A 27954-nucleotide genomic window follows, 5' to 3' on the forward strand; every position below is an offset into this window, starting at 1 on the left:
GCCACACTTGGTTGGCGACATCCCATAAAGCTTACCTGCAAAGTGCTGGGAGGTGACGGACTCAGCCAGGCTGTCATCGGACGGGATCCCCTCTTGCAAAGTTGCATCACGAAGCTAGAGGGAAGCAGGGAGATGATGCTGGTGAGCAGGACTCAGATACTCAGGCATAGGTGGAGGGGGGTGGCGTAATCCTCCCCTGTCCCGGCCACCCAACATTTAAGCCTCAAATAAACCAGTGCAGCATTGTAGCTTTAAAGCCTTTCTTGAGGAAGCGCTCCTGCACTTCCTCGACTTGCCCTCAATAATTTGGAGTGAAACCATTTGCAGCGCAAGGACGCTTTGCCTGCGTCTTGGAAAACGCAGCTCTTGCATCAGCCGCTCGCCACTTGGAGGGGAGGAGAGGAGGAGGAGGTAGGGCACAGAATGATGCTGATGTCACAAGCAGGTCTTTAGAAGGGGGCTCTTTTTAAGAACTGTACATTTTGATGGCAGCTGCCACGGTGCAGAAGTAGCTGGTTAAAAAAAACCCAGCAACACACAGGCAGCCTGAGTTTGAAGGGGGAAATGCAGCCTTTACATGGCTGCCACAGCTGCTTCTGTCGCAGTGGCTCTCAAGTAAACCTCATGCCACTTGGGGTTGGTATCGCTCCAGCAGCAGTGGGGGCTGGGCAGGAGTGGTGGGCTCCATTTGTTCTCAGTCCCTCGCCCTGCCCCCAGAGAGGACACCCGCCCCAGACAGCAGGGAGACTGCGCCAAGGCAGGAGGACTCTGGTAGTCACGACTGGCTCACCTTGGCAGGTGCTTCCTGGCAGGCATGGAGGTGGCCAACAATGCCATTGCGTGGAGGCCGGATGAGGCGGGCATCTTTGGCATCATGCAGGCCTCTCTGCAGGCCCTGCAGCTCGTTCTTCTGCTCCAGGTGAGTCTCCAATGGGGCCTCTTTGCCATCCACCCTGCCACAGGGGAGAAAGATGAAGGCAGACCCCATATTCTCCCTAAAGCACCTCATTACCCTGAGCCCCTGCAGGCCAGAAATGTCTGTCTCCTTGAGAGAGCTATATAGCCCAGCAAAATGCACCAGGGTCTCATTTGCCCTGTTTTTTAAACCTGCTTTTCCACCCAAGATTTGAAATCAAAATTTATATCACAGACCTCACTGCATACACAGCCTGACTAGTTTCCCCCAGAACAGCCTCTTCTGCCATTAACCCTCGACTGCCTAGAAAGGGTGGCTATATCACACAAATGTAGAAATTGGAATTTGGTTTAGTTTTTAAAAATAAATACAAAGAAGCAAGTTTCTGGCCCTTGAGACTGTGAGAGAGGATTGGAGGTTTGTGGGTGTTGCCGGGTGCACCATCAGAACCTAGGGGGAAAGCTGGGCATGGATTTCAGTTCCAGAAATTGTATGAAATATGCATTAATGCAAATTTGCCCTTTCCTCAAAGTCAGGTCACAGAAAAACTTGGTTTGGTACAGAACATTTGATTACTTTGGTAAAGATTTTGCAGAGATACAGACTATTGATGAGAATCAATAGTCCTGTGTTAGCTACAGGCCGTGTTGGTCTGATGCAGTCAAAACAAAATAAAAAAATCCTTCCAGTAGCACCTTAGAGACCAACTAAGTTTGTCATAGGTATGAGCTTTCGTGTGCATGCACAAGTGGCACATGCTGTTCTTTCTTAATGACCGAGTATCACTGGGTCACATGCATTTGTGTATCAAAGGTGACTTATCCTGGAGGTGGCTTGTAGCCATCATAGTTAGTAAACACCAATGGCCTTTTTCCTCTACAAATCTTTCTAATCCCCCTTTAAACTGGTGGCCATCTGCACCTCTTATAGCAGTGCATTCCACGGTTTAACAATGCACTGTGTGAAGAACTGCCGTTCGTTTGTCCTAAACCTTCCAACATTCAACTTCACCGGATGACTCCAGGTCCTAGATTTACGAGGGATGGAAACCTCTCTACCCAACTTCTTCACACCATGCATAATTGAGTCCTTTTTTTTCTTCAAAAGTCCTAAATGAATTAACTTTTCCTTATAAGGAGACTGTTCCAGCCTCCTGGATGTCCTTTTATGTACCTTTTCCTGCTCTACACTATCTTTTTTTGAGATGCAGCAATAAGAACTGTACACAGCATTCCATGCATGAAGACATTACTATATTGGGAGTTTTATTTTCAGCTCCATTCCTAATGATCAGCTGCTGCATCCTGAGCCGATGTCTTCCTCAGGCTGTAAACCACAACTCCCAAGATCCCTTTCTTTGTGAGTCATTGCCAGTTTAGACTCCCACAAACAGATATGTGAAGTTCGAATGCTTTGCATCACTTTACACTTACAGGCAACCCCCAATCTCAAGGGGGGGGGTGCACATTCAGGGTCATCGCGTAAGTTGGCAGTGTGCAGAAGCCCACCACGGCCCTGTTCCATCCTCTTCCAGCTCCAAAAATGGCCAATGTGTGCACAATTCTTCAAACAAGTGCAAAACAGGTTGCCTGTACTTACTTTGAACCTCAGCTGTCATTAAATTTTCAGAGTTTTCAGAGATTACTCAGGAGTTTTTTTGCAATTCATTTTTATTTCTACCACTCTGAACAACTGGGTGTCACCCCCAACTCTTAGGTAATTTATGAATGAGACAAAAAGCACCAGTCCCAATAAAGATCCTTGGGGGATCCTAAGAAACACCATTTGCTGCGAATCGTAGGTGGGCAGAGTGTTCCTGCACCCTTGTCTAGCTTGCAGGCTTCCCACAGGCATCTGGCTGGCCAATGTGAGAAAAGGATGCTAAACTAGATTTACCTTTGGCCTGATCCAGCAAGTTATTCCTATGTTCTTCTCCAATTTCTTACATCCCTCCACTAAGAGTAACTGTTCTACTCTTGGCATCCTGTTCTTTTAACTAGTTACCAATCCATAAAACAGATTCTACCTCAGGAACTGGTATGCTTTCTTTCGCTGGAAGTACCGGTATTTAAGCAGAAGCAGTTGTTTACCAGGGATATTTTAGTTGCATCATGCACTGCAGATCCTGCACTGAGCAGGACCCTGGACTAAATGACTGCTAAGGTCCCTTCAAAGTCTATGAATCTATGAAAAGAGGACCTTCTCTCCTAACTCATTACTGATCGGTTTACTCAGAAGCTGTTGGGGAGGCTTTGTCAAAAGGTTTTCAAAAGCCCAAGTGCTTACCTGATCACCTCTATCCCCATGCTTATTGGCACTCTCAAAAGGACTCTTAAGAAGCTTGTGAGGAGTTACTTTTGCAGAAGCCATGCTGATTCTTTCTCAGCAAGACTTATTCTTCTATGTTGATAACTCTCACAGGAACTGGGCTTCCGCTCTGTCACCTACCTATTGAGCAGCTGCTGCATGAAGTTCTCTGCAGTCACCTCCTGATACATCAGGGTCAGCTGACTGTGGCCGGTGTCGCAGGCGTGGGGCCGGGGCTTGTCCAAGGCCAACCCATTGATGTAGGCCTTCTCTTCCTCCAGGGCTTTGCGCAGGTCCTCCGCCTTCTCCATGAGTTTGGAAATGTTTAAGCTCTCAGCCTCCAGCCTACGAGAGACCATTTTGCCCTCCTTGACTTTGGGGGCCTCAGGCCTGCGGCTGAGGGCAGGGAGCTTGCTCTTGCGCAGGCCAAACCAGCTGGCGAGGCTGCTCGAGTTCTTCTGCTTCGCCTCACCTGCTGCCGCCCCTCCTTTGTGCCTGCGCAAAACGTTCTCCTCGATACCTTTCATCACCTTCTCCTCAATGCTGGCTGGGGGCCCAGCTTTGCTGCCCTTGACCGAGTCCAGGCAAGGCGGGTTCTTGCGCCCGACGCTGGTGGGCGTCTTGGCTGGTGCCTGGCATGGCTTGGACTCTGGGGCGGAGGCCTTGGTTGGGGATTTGGACGGCAACTTTGTCGGGCTCCCATGAGGACTCTTTGTGTTCTTTCCTGGTGGCGGGGGCTTTGGAGGGTTCCTTGCACCTGGAGTTCCCAACAAGCGGCTCTTGGAGACATGGTGTTCGGGGTCAATGCCCCGGGAGCCGACAGAGTGGGAAGAGTAGCACCGAGGGGCTGGGTCACCGCCATGGCATGGCTCATGGTGCTTGAGGCTGCTGCTTCCAGTGCCCAGCCTGCCGTGAGCCTCGGCAAAGCCCTCGGTGCGCTCACAGAGCCGGGCAGGGACCCTCCCTTTCTCGAAACCTGCCGACTCCTTGCCCTCCGCTCCCTTCAGCCTCCCAAGCACAGTGAGCCGTTCTTTGAAGGGCATGTTGGCTCCCTCAGGCACCCGCTTGCTTGGCCCGTTTGCCACCTTCTTGGAGCCTTCGGAGGCTCGGCGAGCGAGAGGGGGAGAGTGCCTGCTCTCAGGGCCCAGCTTTTCCCGGCCCCCAGAAAAGGGGCAGGTCTCGAGCGAGACGTCGCTGGGCGGCACGGCACGGAGAGGTGCCGAACGGCACGTGGGCGGGAGTGCGTCGGGGACCTCCAGCTTGGCGTCTCGGGGGGAGTGCGCATGAGGGCTGGTGGCACTGCTGAGGGACAGCTCTAAGACATTCTCGTACTCATGAGGCTTGTGGTAGCCAAACGGATCTGGAGAGGTTGGCGTGACTTTGGGGGGCACCGGAAGAAGGTGCCGGGCAGCCTTGGGAGAAGGGTGTCCCCCAGCAATGCTAGAGTCGCTGGGGAAGGGACTGTCAGGGGAGCCCTTGCGGCTGGGCGTTGGGGAGTGGTACACCTCGTAGGTGTTGCTGCGACAAGGGATTTTGGAGCTGCGGGTCAGCTGGGGGCTGAGAGGGGGCGGCATCTTAAGCAACTTGAGCACCTTGGAGGGGGAGGGGATGGGCGGGCCTGGGCGGGACTTGTCCTTGCCCTCACTTGGTGCTAAGACCCCAAGGTAAGTTGGCTCCCTGCAAGCAGAGGGCGGCCCCAAGGCCTCCAGGCAACTGACTGCCTGGATGTGCTTGTAGCTGCCCAGCTGCCCCCCTGGGGCTTCCACTGAGCCAGGCCCATTGGGCTCCCCATTGAGCAGAGCGCTGTCGCCTGCCTCCCTCAGGACATGGTGCAGGTAAGTCTCCATGTCGCCCAAGTCCAGCTTGTGCTCGGCCAGAGTGCTCAGCAGCACCTGCCCGGGGTGTCCTTTCTCTGGGGGGTCGCCTTCGCCAGCCTCGTCCGATGAGGAGGAGGAGCTGCCCTCTCCTTTCGGAGGAGGCTGCCCAGGTCCACCTTCCCCCTGCGCCAGCAGCAGGCAGGGCCAGGCTTCGGCAGTCACCCCTTCTGGAGAGCCCACTTGCCCAGGCTCTCTCCAAGGGGAGGGGAAGGCAAGCAGGGGGTCCATCTCCTCCAGCGAGCGAAGCACCTCCAGGATCTGGGCCTTCTTGCGCAGGAACGGGGACAGGGCTTCCAAGGACTGGGGATTGGGCCCTGGAGTACCAGCACACTGCTCCTCAGAGATGACCTGAGGGGAGTCAGAAAAGGGAGAGGCAAAGTGTAAAAGCCTCTAGATCACACACACAAACACACACAGTATAGATCTTCCGACGATCAAATCATGGCTTAATATGTCAGGATACTCACAAACTTCCCATACCTACACGCAGCCCCTTCGCTCCTCCCTTTGCGCAAGCAAGGAGACAAGTCAGGAAGCCTCAGCTGCCCAGAGTCCCGTTAGGTCCAAAGCAGGAAAAATGTGGTTAATGGCTTCCAAGCAAAGCAGGATTTGGAGGCCACCTTGGAACCATGGTTTCATATCCTGGCTTGTTTGGGAGCCTTCAAACCAGTGTTTCCCGGTTCAAATGCCATGGGAAGCTACGGCTAACCGAGTTCCTGACCTGTTTTCTTATTTGGAAAATAATTGCCCATGGTGCCCATGCATATCCTGGCTTGTTTGGTTGTCCAAGCCAGTCACAATCTCTGCCTGCATCCCATACTCTGCTGCCCAAAAACCTTTTACCTGGAGATGCCAGTGACTGAACCGGTGGCCTTCTGCACACCAAACACGTGCTCCACCACTGCTCTATGGTCCCTACCCATGCAAAGCATGTTTTCAGCTCATGCCACAGCTCGTCTATTCTTGCGGCATAAATCCAGCAAAAAAATCTGGAGGAAGCTTGAGCTATACAGAGACGGTATGGGGGAAATGGTGTCTGAGGTGGGGCTGGAATGCTTGACCAAGCGGCTTTTTAGTCCTTATCTCCAAAGCCCAATCTTGCATCTGCTGCCTTGCAGGCATATCGGAAAGCCTCAGCTTGCCCCAGTTTTTGATGCCACATGGGAATGACGATCCCCCAAGCCTACCAATTGGAACAGTCTCTCGCCTGTAACAGGTGCTTCTGCCCAAAGTATCCCCCAGCGGGAAAAAAGACCAACATTCTAATTTTGGGTCCACCTCAGATAATCTCTTCTTCTTCTTCCCTGGGAAACTGGGCCGCGTCCAAAACTCCCATGATTCAGTGTGAGCTGTCGCGACTGGCACCTTGAGATGTCAGCTGCTTCTAAGGTACACACAGTGCCGAGCCGCACAGCAAAGCAGCAATTAATGGCTCTGGGCCCCATTCCTGCTGTAAAACAGAGATGCAACGGGAAGAGTACTGGGGGGGGGGGGTAATCCAGGGCAGGGGGGCTTTGCAGAACATACCTCTCTCTGCAAGATGCAGTGTCCCAAGGGCAACCAAGCTGGGTGCTTCTCCACCGTGCCTGGCTGGGAGATGGAAGATGGATCCGAGAGCAAGGAAGCAGGATGGGCTGGGAGCTGGGGATAGAAGGAGCACCGTGAAGGGCAAAGGCACTGCAACCAGCGAGGGAGGGAACTGCTGCCCTAAATGGCCTCAGTGGAACCGCAGGCAGGCATCCGATACACACAAGCTCACAACTTCCTTCACACAGACACTCAGAGGGAAAACCACTCTCCACAAGGTGCATTTCTTTGGTTAAAGCTAAGTTAAACTGTTTTTAAATTGCTATGACATGCCCTAGGGCATTATGGTGAAGGGAAGGGAGTATTATTATTTTTTTAGAGCAAATAGATTCCACCCTCAATGGTCTTTTTAGATGATATTGTGTACACCTGGCTTGCTTTAAAATGCATTCCTGAATTCCAATGGTGAAATGGCAAGGCAGCCAGATGAGCAAGGCTGAAAAGGCCACTGGCAATTAATGAGTTGCATGAATTACTCGAGGGAGAAATAAGAACAGCCTGTTGGATCAGGCCAAAGGCCCTTCTAGTCAGCACCCTGATCTCATAGTGACCAACTGGGGAAAGCCTAGTAGGGCAAGGCTCATGAGATTCCATTTAAGACCCCACTTTCATTCACTCATCTGATGCTGCCCCTTCAGACTTCTTCTGCAATCTCTCTCTCCCCCCCCCCCCCCCGGCTTCTTATCAGCACAACTGTCACTGGTCAGTTCCAAGAAACCACTCTGGTTGCCTTCTAACTCTACTGGAGCTGAAACAGTGATGCCAGAAGGCAGCCCATGTCCCTTCACCTCCAACCCCAAGAAATCCAAGATGAACTAAGACACAGTGGGCTATAGGCTGAGATGCACCACATTAGTAAGATGTACGAAGGCTGCACCGTTAGGAGGACCAGACTATACATTACATAGAAACACGTGCAATACAGCCACCACCCTGTGGCTGTTGTTTCTATGCAAAGCAGTCTAAAACCCAAAGGACAATGGGGATGAAAAGCAATACAGGTTTCTAAAAAATAAAAATACCTAAAAATAAAGATGGGAGGGATTTAACCTTGTTCTAAGCAGATCACTCTGTCTGCGCAAGCATTTCTGCTGGCCTGGGTTTTTTTCTACACACATCCCAGCCCAATTTTGATGCGGATATTGGGGAGAAGCACCATTGTGCTAGCAGTAGTCTTTGTGTGAGATTCCACAGCCAGGGCTCCTTAGCGAATACACTTTGTCCTATTTTGGGTGTAGGATCTGCTCTCCCAAGGAAACAGTTTGAAGCATACCAGAAAAAGAGCCGTTTCTGGTTTTATGATTCTAAGACTTCCATCACACACAACCAAGAAGCTTCCGGTTTGTGCATCCATGCAGAGAGCAAGGCTGGGTGCCTGAGAAGAAAAAGTGGGGGGGGGGGGTGAGAAGAATGGACCTACCTGGGAGAGAGAGACAGAGGTCAGCTTCTGGTGGAAGAGATCACTCAGGGCCTGGTTTTGTCGCTCAAGGTCAAAGACCCGCTTTTTCAGCTTGATGCATTCTTCACGAAGGTCCTGAGGAAAGAGAAGGGTCAGCGGGCTTCACCCTCTAAGTTGGTGTTTGGGTGACACCTTCACCCCCACCCCCCACATCCTGCCATCCCACCCCCCATAGACACATCCTTCAATGAATCAGCTAATAAAGCAGAACAATGTCTGGATGATCCAGTGTAAATCTATCACTGATGCACTATTATGGTGCCAATGGCAAGTTGCAGAATACACCCGCAAACACAAGCAAACGTTCTTGGGGGAAACCCTAAATTGTTTGCAGCAAGAGATTTGCACAAGATAAGAGACTCACCTTTTGGTTTAACAGCGCCTGCACAACATGATTTGCTACCTGTAGAACAGTAAAGAACAGGTATGAGGAGGAAAGTCTTAAGGACTCTGAAACAGGCTGCCCCCCCCCCCAAAAAAAAGGGGGAAGGGGAAGGGGAAGGTCCTCTTAGAAAACAAGAAGGGGAAGCAGCTGTACCTCATCAAGGCAGCGTTCGTACGTCTCTCGCTGGTTTTCGTTGGCTTGTGCCAAAGCCGAATTCTCTGCCTGGGAATATAATCAGACAACAGGTGAGCAAAAGGGCCCAGAATCCCAGCTTTCCTCTCTAGGAAGAAATGGAAGCAAATAACATCTTGTTTCCCTTTCCTGCTCTCCTTCAGATCCCTTGCCCTACAGGGAAGTTTTTATACTGCAGCATGGCAAGACTAAGGCTTAAGCCCAGGCCTTTATGATGCAGTGTTGGCCAGCGATGTGGATTAGACCATTTTGTGGCAGCTAAGGCTCTCAATGGCTACTAGCCACAATGGCTGTTCTACCCTCACTGCTAAAGGCAGAGGAATGCCTCGGAAGACCAGTTGTTAGTAGAGCACTGGTACACTCATGCCCTGCTTTTGGGATTCCCACAGGGGCATAGGGTTGGCAACTGTGAGAACAAGATGCTGGGCAGATGGACCTTTGACCTGCTCCACCAGTGATCTTCTTGCATACTTAAGAACACAGAAGGCTCAAAAGCAACAGCTTCAGTAGGCAGGCAGCCTTCAGAAACAAGAGCAGTGAGTCCTTCCACTCTATTAGCTTGTTGCCCACTGTCCCATAAGTGGACCCATATCACAATCTGCTTGTACAAAGGGCTCCTACACACTGGAAGGAGGCAGAAGAGGAATTGCACATGGCTCTACTCGCTTACTCGAGTCACCTGCAAGCCTGCCCCTGCACTCTCTGTGCACTGTGGTCTAAATTTCATCAGAGGGATCATTGATACTTGGGAGAAGATGTTTCTGCCTCAAAGCCAGGGGGCAGGAGCTATTCCATTTCTGCTATACAAAAATATGCCAGTAAAGGCAAGTCCAAGTTTCCTTTTTTTAATGGCCAGTGTTACATGACTAAATGGACAAAATAAATGACCATGTGTCTCCAGAGTGCTGGAGATTGTGGAACTCAGCACTAGCAGAGCCAACTAGCACCATCCAGAAGCCACGGCACCGGCCCGCCAGGGCGGCGCATCGCAGCTGGGCCCGCCCGCCGCTCTTCTGCGCAGCAGTGCCCTCGGCAGCCACGCTGCGCCTGCCCACCCGCCCGCCGCGCTGGGAAACGGGGCGGGGGGGGTGCCGGAGGGATCCATCGCACCACGGCGCCAGAGGTGCTTAAGACGGCCCTGCCGGAAGTGGTTGGACTCCAACTCCCATCAGCCCCAACCAGTACAGCCAATGGTCAGGCATGATGGGAGTTGTTGTCTACCAAACTCTTTGAAGGCACCACATTGACTTCAATCCAGCTGCTGGCTAGGGGGCCACCGACACATGAAAACTTTGTAGAAATTTAGTTTCCCTTCATAATCTTTCATAAATGGAGGTAAGTGAACGGACCACCAATTGTTATTCCTATCTGGAATGCGATGTAGTAATGAGCCTAAAGTAAAGGACCCCTGACAGTTAAGTCCAGTCGCAGATGACTCTGAGGTTGTGGCGCTCATCTCAATATACAGGCCAAGGGAGCCGGCGTTTGTCTGCTCCGCAGACAGTTTTTCCGGGTCATGTGACCAGCATGACTAAGCCGCTTCTGATGAAACCAGAGCAGCGCACAGAAATATCATTTACCTTCCCGCTGGAGCGGTACCTTTTTATCTACTTGCACTTTGACGTGCTTTCGAACTGCTAGGTTGGGAGGAGCAGGGACTGAGCAACAGGAGCTCACCCTGTTGTGGGGATTTGAACTGCCAACCTTCCGATTGGCAAGCCCAAGGCTCTGTGGTTTAGAGCACAGCGCCACCCATGTCCCTAATGAGCCTAGTAACTAATGAGCCTAGTTTTGTACAAAAAGCGCACTTCAATTGTGAAACAAGGCAGGTTCATTGTCCCAATTGATTCCCACCCCACTTTGTTAATGTTACAATGAAATTTATTGTGTTAAAAAAACCACAGTCACAATAACTGTTTTGGATCTAGGTTTTTGTGAGCCTACTCCAAACTCCAACCTCCTTCTCTGGAAGCCTTCCCCCTCCCCCAGCAAAACAGAATGTCACTCACATCACTTCCGAAATTTTAAATCTAACCTGCCAGTCACTGGCAGAAGCCTCGGAGGGCCAATGAGCCATCAGTGGGTCCAGGCCAACTCCTCAGCCAAGTGAAACAGATGCTATTTTGGTCCCTCACTAAAGGAAAAACCACCCCCCTCAGAAAAGGGGGGGATTGTTAGGGTCTTAAGCCATTACCCCGTCACTCCTTGTGCCTAAACTCTCCTAGGGAGAAAACTAAGGAACGTACCTCCAGCTCCCGGAGCCTCTGAAGCAGCTCCTGCATGGTCCTGGGCTCACTGCTGCCTCCTTCTGGCTTCATCTCTCCCTGTAGCTTGGCTTCAGACATCATTTCCTTTGGACAGAAAGGGCAGAGACCTCTCTCCCCAGGGGCAGCAGACTGCTGAAGTGCCAATAATCATGCTCCTTGCCACAGACAGAGGAGCGCCAGCAAATCCTGGGCAGGGCGGAAGAGGGTGAAAAACCATCAGAAAGAAGCCACTCAGAGCATTTCTTACAATTACAATTAATCCAGAATGCGGCAGCTAGACTGGTGACTGGGGAGCGGCTGCTGAGACCACCTAACACCAGTCTTGAAAGACCTACATTGGCTCCCAGTACGTTTCCGAGCACAGTTCAAAGTGTTGGGCATCCTGAGCAAGTTTGCAGATGACACCAAATTGGGAGAGGTGGCTAATACCCCAGAGGACAGGATCACACTTCAAAATGACCTTAACAGATTAGACAACTGGGCCAAAGCAAACAAGATGAATTTTAACAAGGAGAAATGTAAAGTACTACACTTGGGCAAAAAAAATGAAAAGCACAAATACAGGATGGGTGACACCTGGCTTGAGAGCAGTACATGTGAAAAGGATCTAGGAGTCTTGGTAGACCACAGACTTGACATGAGTCAGCAGTGTGATGCAGCAGCTAAAAAAGCCAATGCAATTCTGGGCTGCATCAATAGTATAGCATCTAGATCTAGGGAAGTAATAGTACCACTGTATTCTGCTCTGGTCAGACCTCACCTGGAGTACTGTGTCTAGTTCTGGGCACCACAGTTCAAGAAGGATACTGACAAGCTGGAACGTGTCCAGAAGAGGGCAACCAAAATGGTCAAAGGCCTGGAAACGATGCCTTATGAGGAACGGCTTAGGGAGCTGGGTATGTTTAGCCTGGAGAAGAGAGGGTTAAGGGGTGATATGATAGCCATGTTCAAATATATGAAAGGATGTCATATAGAGGAGGAAGAAAGGTTGTTTTCTGCTGCTCTAGAGAAGCGGACACGGAGCAATGGATTCAAACTACAAGAAAGAAGATTCCACCTAAACATTAGGAAGAACTTCCTGACAGTAAGAGCTGTTCGGCAGTGGAATTTGCTCCCAAGGAGTGTGGTGGAGTCTCCTTCTTTGGAGGTCTTTAAGCAGAGGCTTGGCAGGCATATGTGAAGAATGCTTTGATGGTGTTTCCTGCTTGGCAGGGGGTTGGACTGGATGGCCCTCGTGGTCTCTTCCAACTCTATGATTCTATGGTGCTGACCTTTAAAGCCCTAAATGGCCTCGGCCCAGTATACCTGAAGGAGCATCTCCACACCCATTGTTCAGCCCAGACACTGAGGTCCACCTCTGAGGGCCTTCTGGCGGTTCCGTCCCTGTGAGAAGTGAGCTTACAGGGAACCAGGCAGAGGGCCTTTTTGGTGGTGGCTGTGGAACGGCCTCCCATCAGATGTCAAAGGAATAAACAATATCTGACTTTTAGAAGACATCTGAAGGCAGCCATGTTTAGGGAAGTTTTTTAATGACTGATGTTTTAATGTATTTTTAATCTCCTGTTGGAAGCTGCCCAGAGTGGCTGGGGAAACCCGGCCAGATGGGTGGAGTATAAGTAATACATTTATTATTGTTGCTGTTGTTTTGTTACAGAAACAGCGTTTGGTAATGAAAGCGAGGCTGCAAGCTTCCCCCCCCTTTCAGAGCTGGATGGGCACAACAAGTGCAGCTTCCCCCCACTTCTGCACCTTGCATGGTGGGGGAAGCTGCTTCTGTTGGGTTTCTGCCTGTCACAATGCTGGCAAAGACACAGAGTTTCTGTTGTGCAGCTGTTATTGAGGGGCAGAGTAGAGGGTAGTAGATTTGTTCAGACTGTAACCACTGTTCAGCCTGGCCTTCTTCTGAAGAGCTCCGTTTTGTACACAGTGTCCCAAGCAGGCAGCTCATGTGGCAAAGCCTGGCCTAAATGGCCATATCTCTCCTCCCAAGCCAGTGCCTTCAGATTCAGGGGCAGGGAGAGTTGCACAATCTTCTCCCTCTGCCTGACTTCAGGAAGTGAGAACTGGGGAAAGATACCAGTTCCAGCAGATGGACCCTACCCTTCCAGCCTGGTCCCTACTTAAACACTAAGCCAAACCATGGCTTAGCATCAATGCATGAGCATGCAGGCTCCAGCAGCGCAGAGAAGTCAGCTGCTTTGCTCCTTCTCTGGTCCTGTGGTTTGGCTTTGCATGTTGTCTACACCTGGGCTTGTGATTTATCTCCTCCAGACAATCCACAAGGTGTAAGCAAACACTACAGCTCATGGTTTGCCAGGTCTGGAATGAGATAGGTTTGGATAACATGGCTTTGCTCACAGCAGCACAGGAGGAGGAACAAAAAAATAAATAAATCACCATCTCCTCTCTGGAAGCCTGCACGTTCACTCTCTGCCAGAGACTTTGATAGGCTGCTACCAATCAAAGGAGACTAATGGTCTTCCTCAGGGTAAGGCAGCTTCATAGGTTCTTAGCACCACCTGGGAGAGAATGATCAGTCTCAAGCTGGTGCTGCCTTTACACCAGGAGTGGGGGAAGCTGTGACTCCCAACTCCCATCGGTCCCAGCCCAACAACACACAACTTAGTTGGTAGCGCATGAAACTCAACCTTGGGGTCGTGGGAAAAAGATTCCTGAATGTCAAGGACTTGATGACTCCTGTGGGTCCTCCCAATTCTACACTTCTATGATTCTATCTTTGGAGAGCCACAACTTCCTACATACGAGTCTCCATACAAGGCATGCAAGCTCTAACCCTGTGCCTGAAATATCTACCTGTGCAAGCCGTTTAAGATCCACCCAAATGCAGGCCCACGAGGGTCCACTTGACATGAGTCAGCAGTGTGATGCAGCTGCTAAAAAAGCCAATGCAATTCTGGGCTGCATCAATAGGAGTATAGCATCTAGATCAAGGGAAGTAATAGTACCACTGTCAGACCTCCAGGTCAGACCTCACCTGGAGTACTGTGTCCAGTTCTGGGCACCACAGTTCAAGAAAGATACTGACAAGCTGGAACGTGTCCAGAAGAGGGCAACCAAAATGGTCAAAGGCCTGGAAACGATGCCTTACGAGGAATGGATTAGGGAGCTGGGTATGTTTAGCCTGGAGAAGAGAAGGTTAAGGGGTGATATTATAACCATGTTCAAATATATAAAAGGATGTCATATAGAGGAGGGAGAAAGGTTGTTTTCTGCTGCTCCAGAGAAGCGGACACGGAGCAATGGATTCAAACTACAAGAAAGAAGATTCCACCTAAACATTAGGAAGAACTTCCTGACAGTAAGAGCTGTTCGGCAGTGGAATTTGCTACCAAGAAGTGTGGTGGAGTCTCCTTCTTTGGAGGTCTTTAAGCAGAGGCTTGACAGCCATATGTCAAGAATGCTTTGATGGCGTTTCCTGCTTGGCAGGGGGTTGGACTGGATGGCCCTCGTGGTCTCTTCCAACTATATGATTCTATGAGGGCCAAATGAAACCCATCACCCATCACCTTGGGTGGCAGATTTCAGCAGAAGGCAGATCTGACCACAAGCAAACGGTCCCTAATGGAATGGGTCTCACGATCGTTCATTCACTGGGGAAGTGGGAGAGCTTTAGTCTGGATTTTGCACCTCAGGCACCAAAAGTATCTTTGGCTGACCACGTATCCGGCGGACTTTTACCTTTCTCAAAGGACCCAGAGGTAGACGCGGTGGATGACTGGATCTCCAGGCCTTCCTTAGTCGCTCCTACCTGAAAGAGAAGAGAAGCCAAGTAGATTGGGTTACTGCAACAGCCTCTGCATGGAGCTGCCTGAGGCAGACCCAGAAGCTACAGCTACAGTAGTGCTCGACGGCTCACTGGAGAGAAATATCACCATTACATCATGCCACTGCTGAAGGAATTGCTCTGGCTGCCAACTAGCTACCAAGCTAGCTTCAAGGTTGTAGTAAAGGTAAAGGTAAACCTGACCATTACCGTAGGTCCAGTCGTGATCGACTCTGGGGTTGCGGTGCTCCGCATAATTGGCCATGGGAGCCGGCGTACAGCTTCCAGGTCATGTGGCCAGCGTGACAAAACAGCTTCTGGCGAACCAGAGCAGCACACGGAAACGCCGTTTACCTTCCCGCTGTAGCGGTACCTATTTATCCACTTGCACTTCGACGTGCTTTCGAACTGCTACGGTAGGTTGGCAGGAGCAGGGACCGAACAACGGTAGCTCACTCCATCACGGGGATTCGAACCACTGACCTTCTGATTGGCAAGCCCTAGGCTCTGTGGTTTAACCCACAGCGCCACCCGTGTTCCCAAGGTTGTAGTAGTGGTGTACAAAGCCCTATACAGCCTGGGACCAGGACACCCAAAAGATCACCTCACTCCCTACATACCCAACTGATTGCTGTGTTCTGCAGGAGGAGGACCGGGTCTGTAATGGGCTGGCACCTACCCTGTGCAACTCACTCCCACTGCATATCAGACAGTTGCCTTTTCTATTGGTTTTTTAGCACCTGCCAAAGATGTTCCTCTTTCAACAAGCCTTCGGAAATCTTTATCCCAGTTGATACCTGCCGTGGATATGAACTTATTTCGTGGATGTGTTGTTGTTTTAAACTGCTTTTATATTTTTAGGCTTGGTTTTTAAAAATTGCTTTTATACACATTTGTTTTTAACATATATGTTTCATTTATGTCATTATATTGTAAATCACTTTGAGATGTCTCATAGGAAGAGATTCAAAAATCGATGAAGGGATTAACTAACACATTTATAAAAAATGAAATATGCCACCTCCCCCCTAGAAATTGTGTGGTGCATTTTAAACCAGGACTAGGGAGTCTGTGGCCCTCCAGTCACTGTTGGACTCAAGAACAATGGAAGTTGTGGTGGTCTGACCATTCCCAGAGTCATCCATTCGCTTTCCCTGCTCTAGATAGATTCAAGAGTGGCTTTGAGCCACAATAGCCAACTTATATGCCTTATATGCCCACTCAACAATTTTGATCTGCAGATCTGGCATTTTAGAAGTGCCACATAATGTTCTTTCCACACTTCCAAGGAATCAGCCGTTCAGTGTGGCAGCCCCTGCACTTCGGAACTCCCTGCCCATTGAAATTAGGCAGGAACCTTCACTGTACTGTTTTGAGAGCCGGCTAAGAACTTTTTTTTGTTTAAGCAAGCCTATCCAGACGTGTAAATAGGCTCGCTCTATAGGCTGAGAGAGCAGGCGTTTGTCCGCACAGCTGCCAGGTCATGTGGTCAGCAGGACTAAACAGCTTCTGGCGATCCAGAGCAGTGCATGGAAATGCCATATACCTTCCCACTGTAGTGGTACCTATTTATCTACTTGCACTTTGACATGCTTTCAAGCAGGAGCTGGGATTGAGCAATGGGAGTTCACCCCGTGGTGGGGATTCGAACTGCCGACCTTCCGATTGGCAAGCCCTAGGCTTAGTTAGTAGTTCAGACCACAGCACCACCCGCGTTCATAGAACCATATAATTGAAGAGTTGGAAGGAACCCTGTGGGTCATCCTAGTTGAACCACTTGCAGGCTATAACAAGACCTTGAACATGCCCTGGTAGTTGATGTCCAGATTTTATTTACTTGACAAGATTTCTATCTCACTTAATCAACAAAAAAACCCCTCTTGATCGGTTTAGATAAAACAAGATTGCTTCCACACCACCACCCAAAGGATAAATTCATGAAGGACATGTCTACCAGTTTCATTCCCCATCATCAGGTCCAGTTGACAAGCTTCCCAAAGGCATATGTTAAAGAGGCAGAATCCTGGATAAGGTAGAGCTGTGGTCTGATTCAGCAGGACAACCTTAAGAACATAAGAGCAGCCTGCTGGATCAGGCCAATGTCCCATCTAATCTAGCATCCTGTGCTCACAGTGGAAAACCAGCAGGAGGGATTCAAGCACAAGAGCCCTCTCCCCTTATATATGAAAAAATTATATTGTTCTATCAATCATGGCCTTTCAGACTATCATTGCTGTTATAATAAACATTTAATGTATTATATTACATTGTACTATACTAGTTTATGAATTAATTTTAATCTCTCTTTAGTATTTCCTAATATTCTGACATTCAACGTTTCAAATTTCTTATGTTACTCATCCTAGCAGCAAGAAGCTTCAGAAATCTGGATTGTACTGCTGCTTCTGATAATTCATAAAACGTTACTTTTTAAACAAACCTACCCAGATGATTAGAAAGTTGAGGTAATTTTAACCTGCTTTAGTATTTTAACTTTGTATGTTTTAAAATATGGTTGTAATTCCCCTCCCCTCAATTTTATTGTTTTATATTTCTGTTAACTGCTTTGAGGGTTGGTTTGTTTTTTACAATCAAGTGGTCTATACATCTTATAAAATAAATAAAACAAATAAATTTAAAAAGTGCCCATGATCTCTCAAACCATTCCTCTTCCAATTTCTAGCTTTAATTGCAGTTCCAGCAAGCAAGTGGAAGTCTGGTGGATACAGCTGGCAAGAAGACCAAAAGCCAACCTAGCACTTTATAAAAATACACAATACAGTATACACGTGTGTGTGTGTGTGTGTGTGTGTGTGTGTGTGTGTACTCAGCTCTGCCCATATACTTGCCCGGACTGCATTACACAAAAGCCCTCCTTGTCTCCAATCACATGGGAACTACCAAAGGTTTACCCAGTCTTGAAGGAAAGACTGCATGTTCTCAGAGTATTGGAGATCTTCAACCTTTCTGGGCCACACATCCACTTGTGGAGTGGACCCAATTCTTAACATCTCTCTCTCTCTCTCTCTCTCTCTCTCTCTCTCTCTCTCTCTCTCTCTCTCATGCTAGGTATATGTGTGTGTATTTTTAGAGTGTTGATGGTGCCCTTGCACCAGCCGAAGAGCAATGCTAAGATTTCATGCATTTAAGGACTAAGCTGTGCTAAAAAAATCCCAGTTATAGCTCACAATTAACCCTTGAGCAGCCAAAACCTCTGGGTTCCATTTCTCAGTTCTGGCAAAAAGGGAGCTGGAACTCAAAGGCTAGAGAAGGGAGGCTGAAACTGGTCAAGGAGACTATTTCCCAGGGCTTTCCATCAGAGGCCACACAACACCCACTCCCTCTGCACCTCCAATTTCCTCAGCATCACACACACACACACACACACACACACACACACACACACACACACAGTAGGTCTAATTAAACCTGGCAGTTGGGATGTTTCGGTCAATGGCTGCTTTGAGATGCTCCAATAAGCAGCGCACTTTCCTGTGGGAAGGCCACCTCTGCTCTTCCAAGGCAAGGGTGCTCCCCGATCCCACCCCCCACCCCGGCTCCCAGGCTCCCTTGCAGATGAGCTGCCCGCGTCTGCCATTGCACATCCCCTCGGAGGAAGGGGGTCCTGATGCGCGCCAGCCAGCCAGCCAGCCGGCCAACATTCCTGCGTACAGCTACCGGTAGCACAGGACTCCGCACTAGTTCTCAGCCAAGGGCACTCAGCCGACTCCAGCCCGGCATACTGAGAAGACTGCCGTTTTCTTGGCTGCATTCCTGGACTTTTGGGAAGGGGGGTGGGCAAAGGAAAGGGACGCCGCTGGGTAGTGCCAACGTCTACATGCTCAGCACAAAGGGATTAACCGTAGGGAATGCAGAGACACCCAGACGGCTGTTCGGTCTGAACCCCGTTAAATCAGAAAAAACAGCTGCAGAAAATGACACACTGCCCTAAATACAAAAGGGTTCCTTCGCTTCAGATCATGCCACTGTAAACCCCGAAGTCCATATGGGGGTCAAAGAGAACAGGAGGGGAAGCGGGATCCTATGCAAAGCAGCGCTGGCGTTTTCTGCCCCCAAACCAGTTTCGGCCAACGCTGCCAAGGTGAAAGATCCTCCCGCGCCCGCATCTTCTCCAAACAGGAATTGTAGAAGGATGCTCCAAATCTTTCCCTGGACTCCGCTAGCCTCCGAACTCACACTTCTCGCCTTATCCATAATGGCACACACACTCACACATATACAGTGAGACCCCTTGAGCGCCAGCCCCGCAGGGACTCCAACAGAGCTCTCTCCTCAAGGGCTGCAGGAATAGTTGTGCAGATGCCTCCCACATACTGACCCCTCCCCCCCCGGTTTCTGCTCCCAGATTGCTCCAAATACCCTCCCCCATCTTCCATAACACCCCCCCCCAGGGCTCTCCCGCCTCCCATTCTCCTGGAGGTCCCGCAGTCCTCCAAGGAGCCCCTTAGCTCACCCCCCCCCCCAAGCGCCCTTCCACCGCCCCTCGCCAGTCCTTACCGTCTCGGCCGCATCGCCAGCCCGGCGGGGCGGGAGGCCCGGGGGTCGAGCGAGCACGGTCCCGTCTCTGCGATGGAGGCCCCGGCGCCGCCTGGGCATCCTCCCGCCCGCCCGCCCGCCCGACACGGCCCGACTCGGGGCCTGCTATTGTTGGGCGGCGGAGGCGGAGGCAGCAGCAGCAGCAGCAGCAGGGAACTCGCCGCGCCGAGCTCCGCCCTCCTCCGGCCCCCGCCTGCGCGCAGTTCCCCCTCGCCTGACAATCCATTCTGCTTCTGCCTAAAGGATTTCAAAGGAAACTAGCGCCATGCCTCGTCCTTTTGGGGGAGGGGGGAGGGGGGCCGCGATATTCCCCATCCTACTAGTGCCAGTGCCGGGCTATTTTGCGCCCTAGGCAAGGAGAGCTACTTGCACGCACGCATAAAATTGCAAACAATTCCAATGGGCGAATTACTTCAAAAGCAATAAAATTCTTCAAAATATAAACGGAATGCAATCTACTATCGGGATTTTATAAGATCTGTCATGTAGGATGTAGTTTTGCTTAGAATTCCTGCATTGGTTGGAAACAGAACTAATAGAACCAAAAGTTAAAAATCTTTCAAGAATGTATAAGCTATTGTTGGAATACGGTAGCATACGAAAGATGAACAAAACCAGTAATGATTGAATGGGCAAAGGATATAGGACATAATATTATGATGGAAGACTGGGAAAGGTTATGGAAACGTAATATGAAATTTACTGCTTGTAATATGTTAAAAGAAAACCTGTATAAGATGTTGTATAGATGGTATCTTACGCCAGTGAAACTAGCGAAGATATATCATAAAAAGGATAACAAATGTTGGAAATGCAAAGAATTGGAAGGGACCTTTTACCATATGGGGTGGACTTGTCCCCGAGTAAAGAGCTTCTGGGATAAGATTTATAATGAGTTGAAGAAAGTGTTTAAAAACATGTTTGCTAAGAATCCAGAAGCCTTTTTACTCGGAATTACAAGGAAAGAATTGCCAAAGAAAGATGTCACTGTTGTATATTGAGTCAAAGGACTTTATATCTGTATTATTATTGTCTGTACAGTATTTGCATTAGGATAAAGTACCTGCCTTTTGGTTCCAGAGGGTACAGCTACTATTGGTTCATTTAAGCTGCTGTATTTGGATCCTCTGTCTTATTGGTTTCCTCCAAAAGGCAGCACTGTGATTGCCTGATATTGTTCCCTCCAAAATGTCTCCCTTTCTAGCTAGTTCCCTGTCCCTATAAATGTAGCCTTCCTGCCCTCAGAGTCAGTCTTGTTCACTTTAATAAAGAGCTGTTACTAGAGAACTGTCTCCAGCATGAGAGCTGAAATCACAAACCCCACGTCACAACAGTCACTTTCTTTCTGTATGCCACAGCAGCAGCTAGAATTGTATTAGCAAGGAACTGGAAATCCGAAGACCTACCCACGGTGGACGACTGGCAGATGAAGCTGATAGAATTTATGGAACTGTCTGAACTGACTGGGAGAATCCGAGATCGGGGAGAGGAGACGGTGGAAGAAGAGTGGAAGAAATTCAAGATTTATTTGGAGAAGAAATATAAGATTAAAAATGGACAATAAGGGAAGTGGAAGTACAAAGAGGCTGAAGAAGCAATTAGATATAGTAAGGAGGAAATAAGTTTAAATGTAAAATAATTATTAAGATTTCTCGATCCAAATGATATTGTGAAATATTGGGAATGTGTGGTTAAAATAGATCAAGAAAAATATAAATAACAAGTATCCTAGAAGAAGAAATGGTTTAAGAAGTAGAGAGTGCTATATAAGTTATAAATAGAAACGTGGAAGGGGGGGAAGGAGAAAGTCGACAGAGTAAGAAATAGATTTGACAGATGTTAAAGAAACATTTTTTCCTTTTTTTATTCTGTTTTTTGTTCTTTTTTGTTTGTTTTTTGTACTCATTTTTTCTGTATTTGATATAAAACCAATAAAATATATTTTTTAAAAAATAGAATTCCTGCATTGCGGGGGGTTGGACTAGATGACCCTTGGGTTCCCTTCCGACTCTACAGTTCTGTGGTTCTATTAAGTGCAAAACTGCCCCTCGAAGGTCAGTCAGCCCTGAACCCCTCTGAGATCTGCGCCTCAGGCAGCTGCCTAGTTGGCTGAATGGCAACATTCAACATTGCCATAGTTAACAAATTGGCCCCTACATCATGATGGGGAGTATCCCAAAAGCCTCCTCCCCCTGGTTAATGGCAGGAGATTGCTACATTCACTAGCAGTACCAGTGAAATATAACCTTAAGGTTATATTTTGGGTCCATATCCCAAGCTGCATCTAGACCTTCAAACAGAAAAATGTACTGTGAAGCAGATTCACCATCAAATAGCAGCAACCACTAAAAAAAACAAGAATCCCGTATTTTCAAGACATAATCTGCTCATATATTTGCCATTTTTTTCACTATCAATTATTAAAAACTTTCCTTGAAAAGGGGATAGATTTCTAAGGTGGAAATCCTAAGCACACGTACTCGGTAGAAAGCTCCACCAAATTCAGTGGAATTTCTGAGGAAAACTGCGTAGTTGTCAGTTCCCACCCTGCCATATCATTAACAGTGCATACACAAAGTTACATTCTTTTAAGGTAGGAATCAGTAGGGACCCAATCCAGCTGCTTGAGGAAGATTTTGGTTGCTCCACCAAACACAGAGCTGAAAGAAGAGGGGGAAAGTAACTGTAAGGATGGGAGTTGGATCAACAACCAGGTCTTCTACACTCCCAGCTGACAGAAATCCTCTGGTTCTGATCAGGGTTCTAAGGTCAGAGGTGGACAGGTCTGCATTGCTGTTACTACTTTCTTTGATTTCCCTTGATGTTGCCTGGGGTACCAGAATATCTGACATCAGACATTTTAATTCCCTCTGAGCCCAAATTTGGCTTTTCTGAAACATTTTTACACTACCTAAAATTAATCTCCTGCTTTGCAAATATAAAAACTGCCTGCCCAACAAGGAACCTATGCGTTTTGCTTAAGGTAGGAGACAGATCTGAGTAACCATTGCATTTGGTATTTCACAAGTGTATTTCTTTGTCTTAGATGCAACCTGCATAACACCTAGTTAAGCTTAATCCAATTGAGGCTTCATCTTTAACACTGTGGCCAACTGCGGACTTCATGACTGCCAACATCAAGACCACTCTTCTCTCCCTCACCATGTCTCTTCTTTATCATCCAACCTGATGAAGAGTGAAAGCTCACTGGTGACATTTCGGTTGTTTCTAATGAAGGCATTGTCCAACAATGCATTTTAAAATGAACTAGATTCCCCATCACCCAGAGGGAAAACCATCTTTTCCGTTAGTCATGCTTGCTGGGGCTGTTGGGAGTTGAATTTCAGCAACAGCTGGTGGGCCGAAGGATCCCCACACCTGCATTAAAGCTCCGATGTCAATCTCCCCCCTCAAGAACTTAACCATCAAATGAGGGTTTGTCTTCAGAGAAGTACATCAGTTCTTGTCAAGATCAGTGCAAAGCTGGAAGCTCAAGCTACAAGGTTACAACAATCAAACAATGCTTACCTAACCTGTTGTTGCTTCTTTAAGGTACTCTGAATATCAGTGCTCTAATATTTGTTTTAAAATTCACAGATGGTTACAAATCTGTGTCTGGTATGAAAGCCAAGGCTGCCGCCTGAAGTTCCAGTTTACCAAGGACTGGGCAGATAAGCAGCTGACCTTCCCACCCCTCACATCTAGGTAAAAAGACAAATACAGTGGTTTTAAAAAAACCTCTTTCCTTTCAAGGCATCCTTTTCGCACTACAGTTTGCCTGCCACTGAGCTGTGTGCTATCAAGCGCTCAAGGAAAGCTTGCTGCTAAAAAGGTGTTAGAAACTCACAGCTATATAAGTTAGGCACCAAATGGCTCCTTGAACCAAGGTTGCAGTTGCCATTTTTGGGCAAGATGGCTCTAACGTCTTGTTTTTCGAAGGATGGACTAGCTGTGTTTGATTATCAGATAAACATCTGGCTAGTTCAGATGACAACCTTGAGCTAGGTTGAGGACTTTGAGAACTTAAAGAAAAGTCACTTGATCCAGGGACAGTGCACATCTATATTGGCCAATTCCAGCTCTTTTTCTTAATGGTAACTGCTCCTGCTCAGGCTGCACAGAGAAAACATTGTGGTTCCAGAAATTCATTTCAATTGTGCAGATAGAATATAACTGACAGAATTCTACAGGATGGGGTATTAGTATGTGAAAACACTCCAGATCCTATGATCCCCAGGCATGCACCTCCAGGTGGTAGAGATGTCGGTTGCCATCCTGGCACCCAGGCATCTTTGCTTGGTTGGTTGCAAGTGGTCAAAAGCTAGGTGCAAAATGTCACTCACTGGGGCAAGCTTTCCTCATCTCCTCAGGAAAGACTCTTACAAGCCCCAGGGCTTCCTGAACACACAGCTTTAGGAAAGCCACTGGACTAGAAGAAAGCCACAGCTGTTCCTTCTCCTTGCACCAGGAAGAAGGAAAGCTCCTTAGGCATGCAGAGGAAACTCAGAACACACACAGAAATTGTGTCTGGAGAAAGTGCATGAGGAATGAAGGCACAAGCAATATTATTACGCCACAGGGACCCCTTGAGAGATTTTACATTGATTTTCCACTGTTACAATTGCATCCCCCCCCCCCAAATTGTCATGTTAATTCAAAACTGTGGGCTGGCTTGTCCGTTTTTATAAGCCAAGGGCTGTGGAGGTATATTAGTGCACCAGCCACACCAAAGAGAGAGGAAAAAGTGCCCTGCAGTTGAAACACAGATCACAGACAAACTTTAAGGAGCAGGAGGCTCCTGCTCTGCCTACAGTTTCACAGGCAACCCTTGGACAAGTCATTGATGCTATGGTTGGACTCTATTCCAAACTTAAAAATGGAGAGCATGATGCTGTTGGTCAACAAAAGAGGTTTAAAGACTGTCTGAAGGCAAATCTTAAAAAATGTAGTATAAACACCGACAATTGGAAAACACTGGCCTGAGAGCGCTCCAATTGGAGAACACAACAGCCTTTACCAAAGTTGTCATGGGCTTTGAAGACACTCTAACTCAGGACGCAAGGGAGAAACGTGCTAAGAGGAAGGCACGCTTGGCAAATCCACACCGTGATCAACTCCCACCCAGAAACCAATGTCCCCACTGTGGAAGGAAGGACGTGTGGATCCAGAATTGGCCTCCACAATCACTTACGGACTCATTGTTAAAATCGTGTTCATGGAAGACAATCTTACTTGGCTACAAGTGATCACCAAAGAAGAAGAAAACGCAGCTGTGGCTGGAAGGTGTGTCAGTCCTCTTTAAACTGCGTAGCATAAGCCAGAGAGCCAAGAAATAAAGATAAGGGAGGGTCACGCTAGATGAGGCTTAGGTGCAGCGACAGAGCAGCTGGAATAGTTTGTTCTAAGTTTTGCACAGCTCTTTGAAGAGGGGCGGGGTGCCCTATGCTCCTCCAGGGATTGCTGGGCTCCCAACTCCCATCAAGCCCTGGTGGGTAGGCGGGTTTTTTGCCTCAGGTGAGGCCTTCAGAGGGGCACCATTAAGGCTCCCAACATGTGTATGTGTGTGTACACACATGCACATGTGGGATAAAACCCAGCCAGTGTGGAACAACATTCAGCAGCGGTGAGAGTCTGAGTCCCACAGGTTTCCTATTCCTGACATGCAGAAAAAACCACCATGGACCTCTCCACCCAAGTCAGTCTCCCAAGCATGTGAAAGAGATGCAGCCCAGTCCAACTCCTGCCCCTTCCCCTGCCTCCGCACATACTGGGAACCCAGTTGCAGGAAGCTGCCATCCTGCTGGACTGCATCTTGGTTTGTTTATTTATTTTCCCTCCTCACAAAGTCCCGATTCACAAGGTGCCTCTGGCATTCCTGCGTTTGGGTGTGTCCCACCGAATCAAATGGTTAGGGAAAACATGCAGAACAGCAGAGTGGAGAGGAGCAGCGGCAGGATAATTAGAACCAGATGAGTTTGTTGCTTTGAGCATGATTCAGAGTTTATAACCCTCAAACACTTTCCAGGCCAAAAACTGAAACTCATGGTGAGAAAGGAGGACATCTGTTATCCTGGGGAGGGGGGTGGAGGACAGAAATGCAGCTAAAAAAAGACAAGAGAAACTTTTAAAAAACCAAGTGCCTCAAATACAAGACATTAAAAGCAAGTTTTGAAACTAAAAAAAGCCTGCCCTGTGCAGTGATGCCGTCTATGGGGCTGAGCTCAAAGATTTTGACTCCATCACACTGGCCCCTGAAAAAAAATTTATGCAAATGAGGAATTATCAATATTACATAAATAACTAACCCAGATTATTTCAACTGGAATAAACCAGAATTAGAATAATGGGAGAATAGGGTGACAGCAGGAAAGCCGTGAGAAATATATTGGGTGTGTAGTGTGTGTAGTGTGTGTGTGTGTGTGTGTGTGTGTGTGTGTATACGCACATGTGATTGATAGGATTCCCTGTTTGGAGAGGTTGCCATGTCGGTCTGTTGCAACTAAAACGAAGAAGTTTGTGGCCAAGGCTAGAAAATGTGTAATGGTATAAGCTCTCGTGGACTCAACTTCACAAACACCTTTCACCTTCTTGCATTGAGGGCATCCTAGGGGCCGTGCAGGCATGCTCTGCCCTCAACAAACCCAGTGGCCATGCCTGGCAGGTCTACCCCGCTGGGTGCATGGGAGAAGCAGAGGTATGTGCATACCAATTTGTTGCTTCACACAAGCAGGGATTCTGATTGGCTCAGGATGCCCCCTCACATGGTGGAGCAGTATACATGTGTAAATATATTTAGGCAGTGTTGCATAGTGGTTAGAGTGTTGAACTGAGACCTGGGAGACCAGGGTTCTGGACCTCACTCACCCATAAGTTCCCTGGGAGACTTCGGACCTGCCACTGTCTCTTACTCTTACAACACAGGGTTGGTGTGAGGATAAAATGGAGAGAAGGAGAGCCATGCAGGACACCTTGAGTTCCTTGGAGGAATATTGGGATATAAATACAATAGGCAAGCAAGAAAGCAAGGCCACTTCTCCTACATGGAGGGAAACAGGGCCGGGGGAGCTATGAAACCCTTGCATTGGACCATTTTTGCGGGTTTAGCAGACACTGCCATTGATTCTCAACCTTTCCTCTACTGCATGTTCTATAAATCTGCTATTGAAAAAGCAAGATAAAATTGGTTTCTACACATTTCACCAACACAACTCTACACTTTGATCACAATAATGTAGGGCAACCATATGGAAAAAGCAGGGATTCGTCCATCGAAAATGGTGTCTGGGCAGAATTCTCAGATATTGTTTATAGCAACACTACAATATTGTGGGTGTGGGTGTCCCCCACCCCACTAAGCACACCGTAGCCTGGTTTGCGCGTCATACTGAGCTACACCATGGCTTAGAGGAATTTGTTCCTCTTTGACGTTGTTCTGCTGCTGCTGCACTGAGCTAAGTCACAGCTTAGATTAGCTTCTCGTGGTTTAGCTCTCTCTATACCATTGAGGGGCTCATGAGTCTGACCAAACAGTGGGAGGCAGTGGAAGACAGGAGTGCCTGACGTGCTCTGGTCCATGGGGTCATGAAGAGTCGGACACGACTAAATGACTAAACAACAACAACATACCATTGAGGCCTAAGCCAGACGACAACTTTTGGCTGCAGGTTATGGTTAGTCTAAAGCACGAGCCTGGATTCAGATGCACACTGACCCAAACCATCGCTTAGCTCTGCGCAGTAGCAGAATGGCCAAGGAGGAACAAATTCATGCTAGGCCATGGTTTGGCTTTGCATGATATGTGAACCAGATCGCTATGAGTACATTGAAGAACTGCTGGGTTCCCTCTTCCACCCCTACCCCCCGCCTCCAAAACCAGGAATCTCGGTTGTTCTGTTGAAAGGGTGGATGCACCAACGTCAGACAGTACCCAGTGAGGTCCCCGAGGGCACAAATAATTCTCTCATGTCATTTCACATCCTGACATGTCTTGGTGTGAATCATGAATATGTTTTCTGTACACACACACTAAGCTCCACTTCTGCCATGCATACATCAGCCTTCTGCTTAAGGCTGTCTTGTCTCTTGCAGTGAAGAATCCATTACTCAAGATAGTTCCAACAAGATAAGAATTGTCGTGCTGAGTCAGACCAGCATTCCACCTAGCTCAGCAGCTCTCCCCCTTCCTGCAGACAGACAACAGCTACTCAGATCTCACAAGGCAAGTGCTCAAGCGTTCTTTATGTGTAACCCCAGGAATCGCCAGTCAGATCCATACTCTCTGCTCAGTGCTTAGAACCACAATACATTCATCCAATCCATTTAGCCATCATTTTGGTTACCCGGCTATCACAACATCCTGCAGCAAGGCATTCCACAGATTTACAATACAGTGCATGAAGACCAGGTTTTCTGTTGCACTCCAGAGATTGAGATTTCGTCCAACGTGTCGTCCTGCAGCAAAAGCCAGTCCTCTTCAGAGGAAGTAACAAAGCACCTATTCAGGAGAGCATTTTAAGAAGGAAGAGATCCCATACCTGAACTGAAAGCCTAAGATGGCCATTTATGGGGCCCAAAACAAGAATTTGGCCAAGATACAAGAGAATCATTCAACTCGTTCAGAAGG

The 27954-nt window shown here is 48.4% G+C and overlaps 1 protein-coding gene across 4 annotated transcripts in view; it reads right to left on the reverse strand.

Moving 5' to 3' along the window:
* The window catches only part of NCKAP5L (NCK associated protein 5 like), a 60358-nt gene that overhangs the window by 17316 nt on the left and 15088 nt on the right, over positions 1–27954 (reverse strand). For 3 of the 4 annotated variants that reach the window (XM_035101257.2, XM_060272140.1, XM_035101220.2), the window contains 9 exons: positions 14690–14759; positions 10970–11176; positions 8685–8753; positions 8511–8549; positions 8108–8221; positions 6628–6741; positions 3365–5448; positions 791–953; positions 36–114 (listed from right to left, as the gene is read on the reverse strand). In XM_035101257.2, the coding sequence (XP_034957148.2) occupies positions 36–114; positions 791–953; positions 3365–5448; positions 6628–6741; positions 8108–8221; positions 8511–8549; positions 8685–8753; positions 10970–11071 (2764 nt within the window). In that variant the 5' untranslated portion in view covers positions 11072–11176; positions 14690–14759. Of the gene's footprint in view, positions 1–35; positions 115–790; positions 954–3364; positions 5449–6627; positions 6742–8107; positions 8222–8510; positions 8550–8684; positions 8754–10969; positions 11177–14689; positions 14760–19292; positions 19481–27954 lie in introns of those variants that run through there. The other variant, XM_035101235.2, reaches the window with a different exon arrangement.

This window comes from Zootoca vivipara, chromosome 2, assembly GCF_963506605.1.
Source record: "Zootoca vivipara chromosome 2, rZooViv1.1, whole genome shotgun sequence".
NCBI lineage: Eukaryota > Metazoa > Chordata > Lepidosauria > Squamata > Lacertidae > Zootoca > Zootoca vivipara.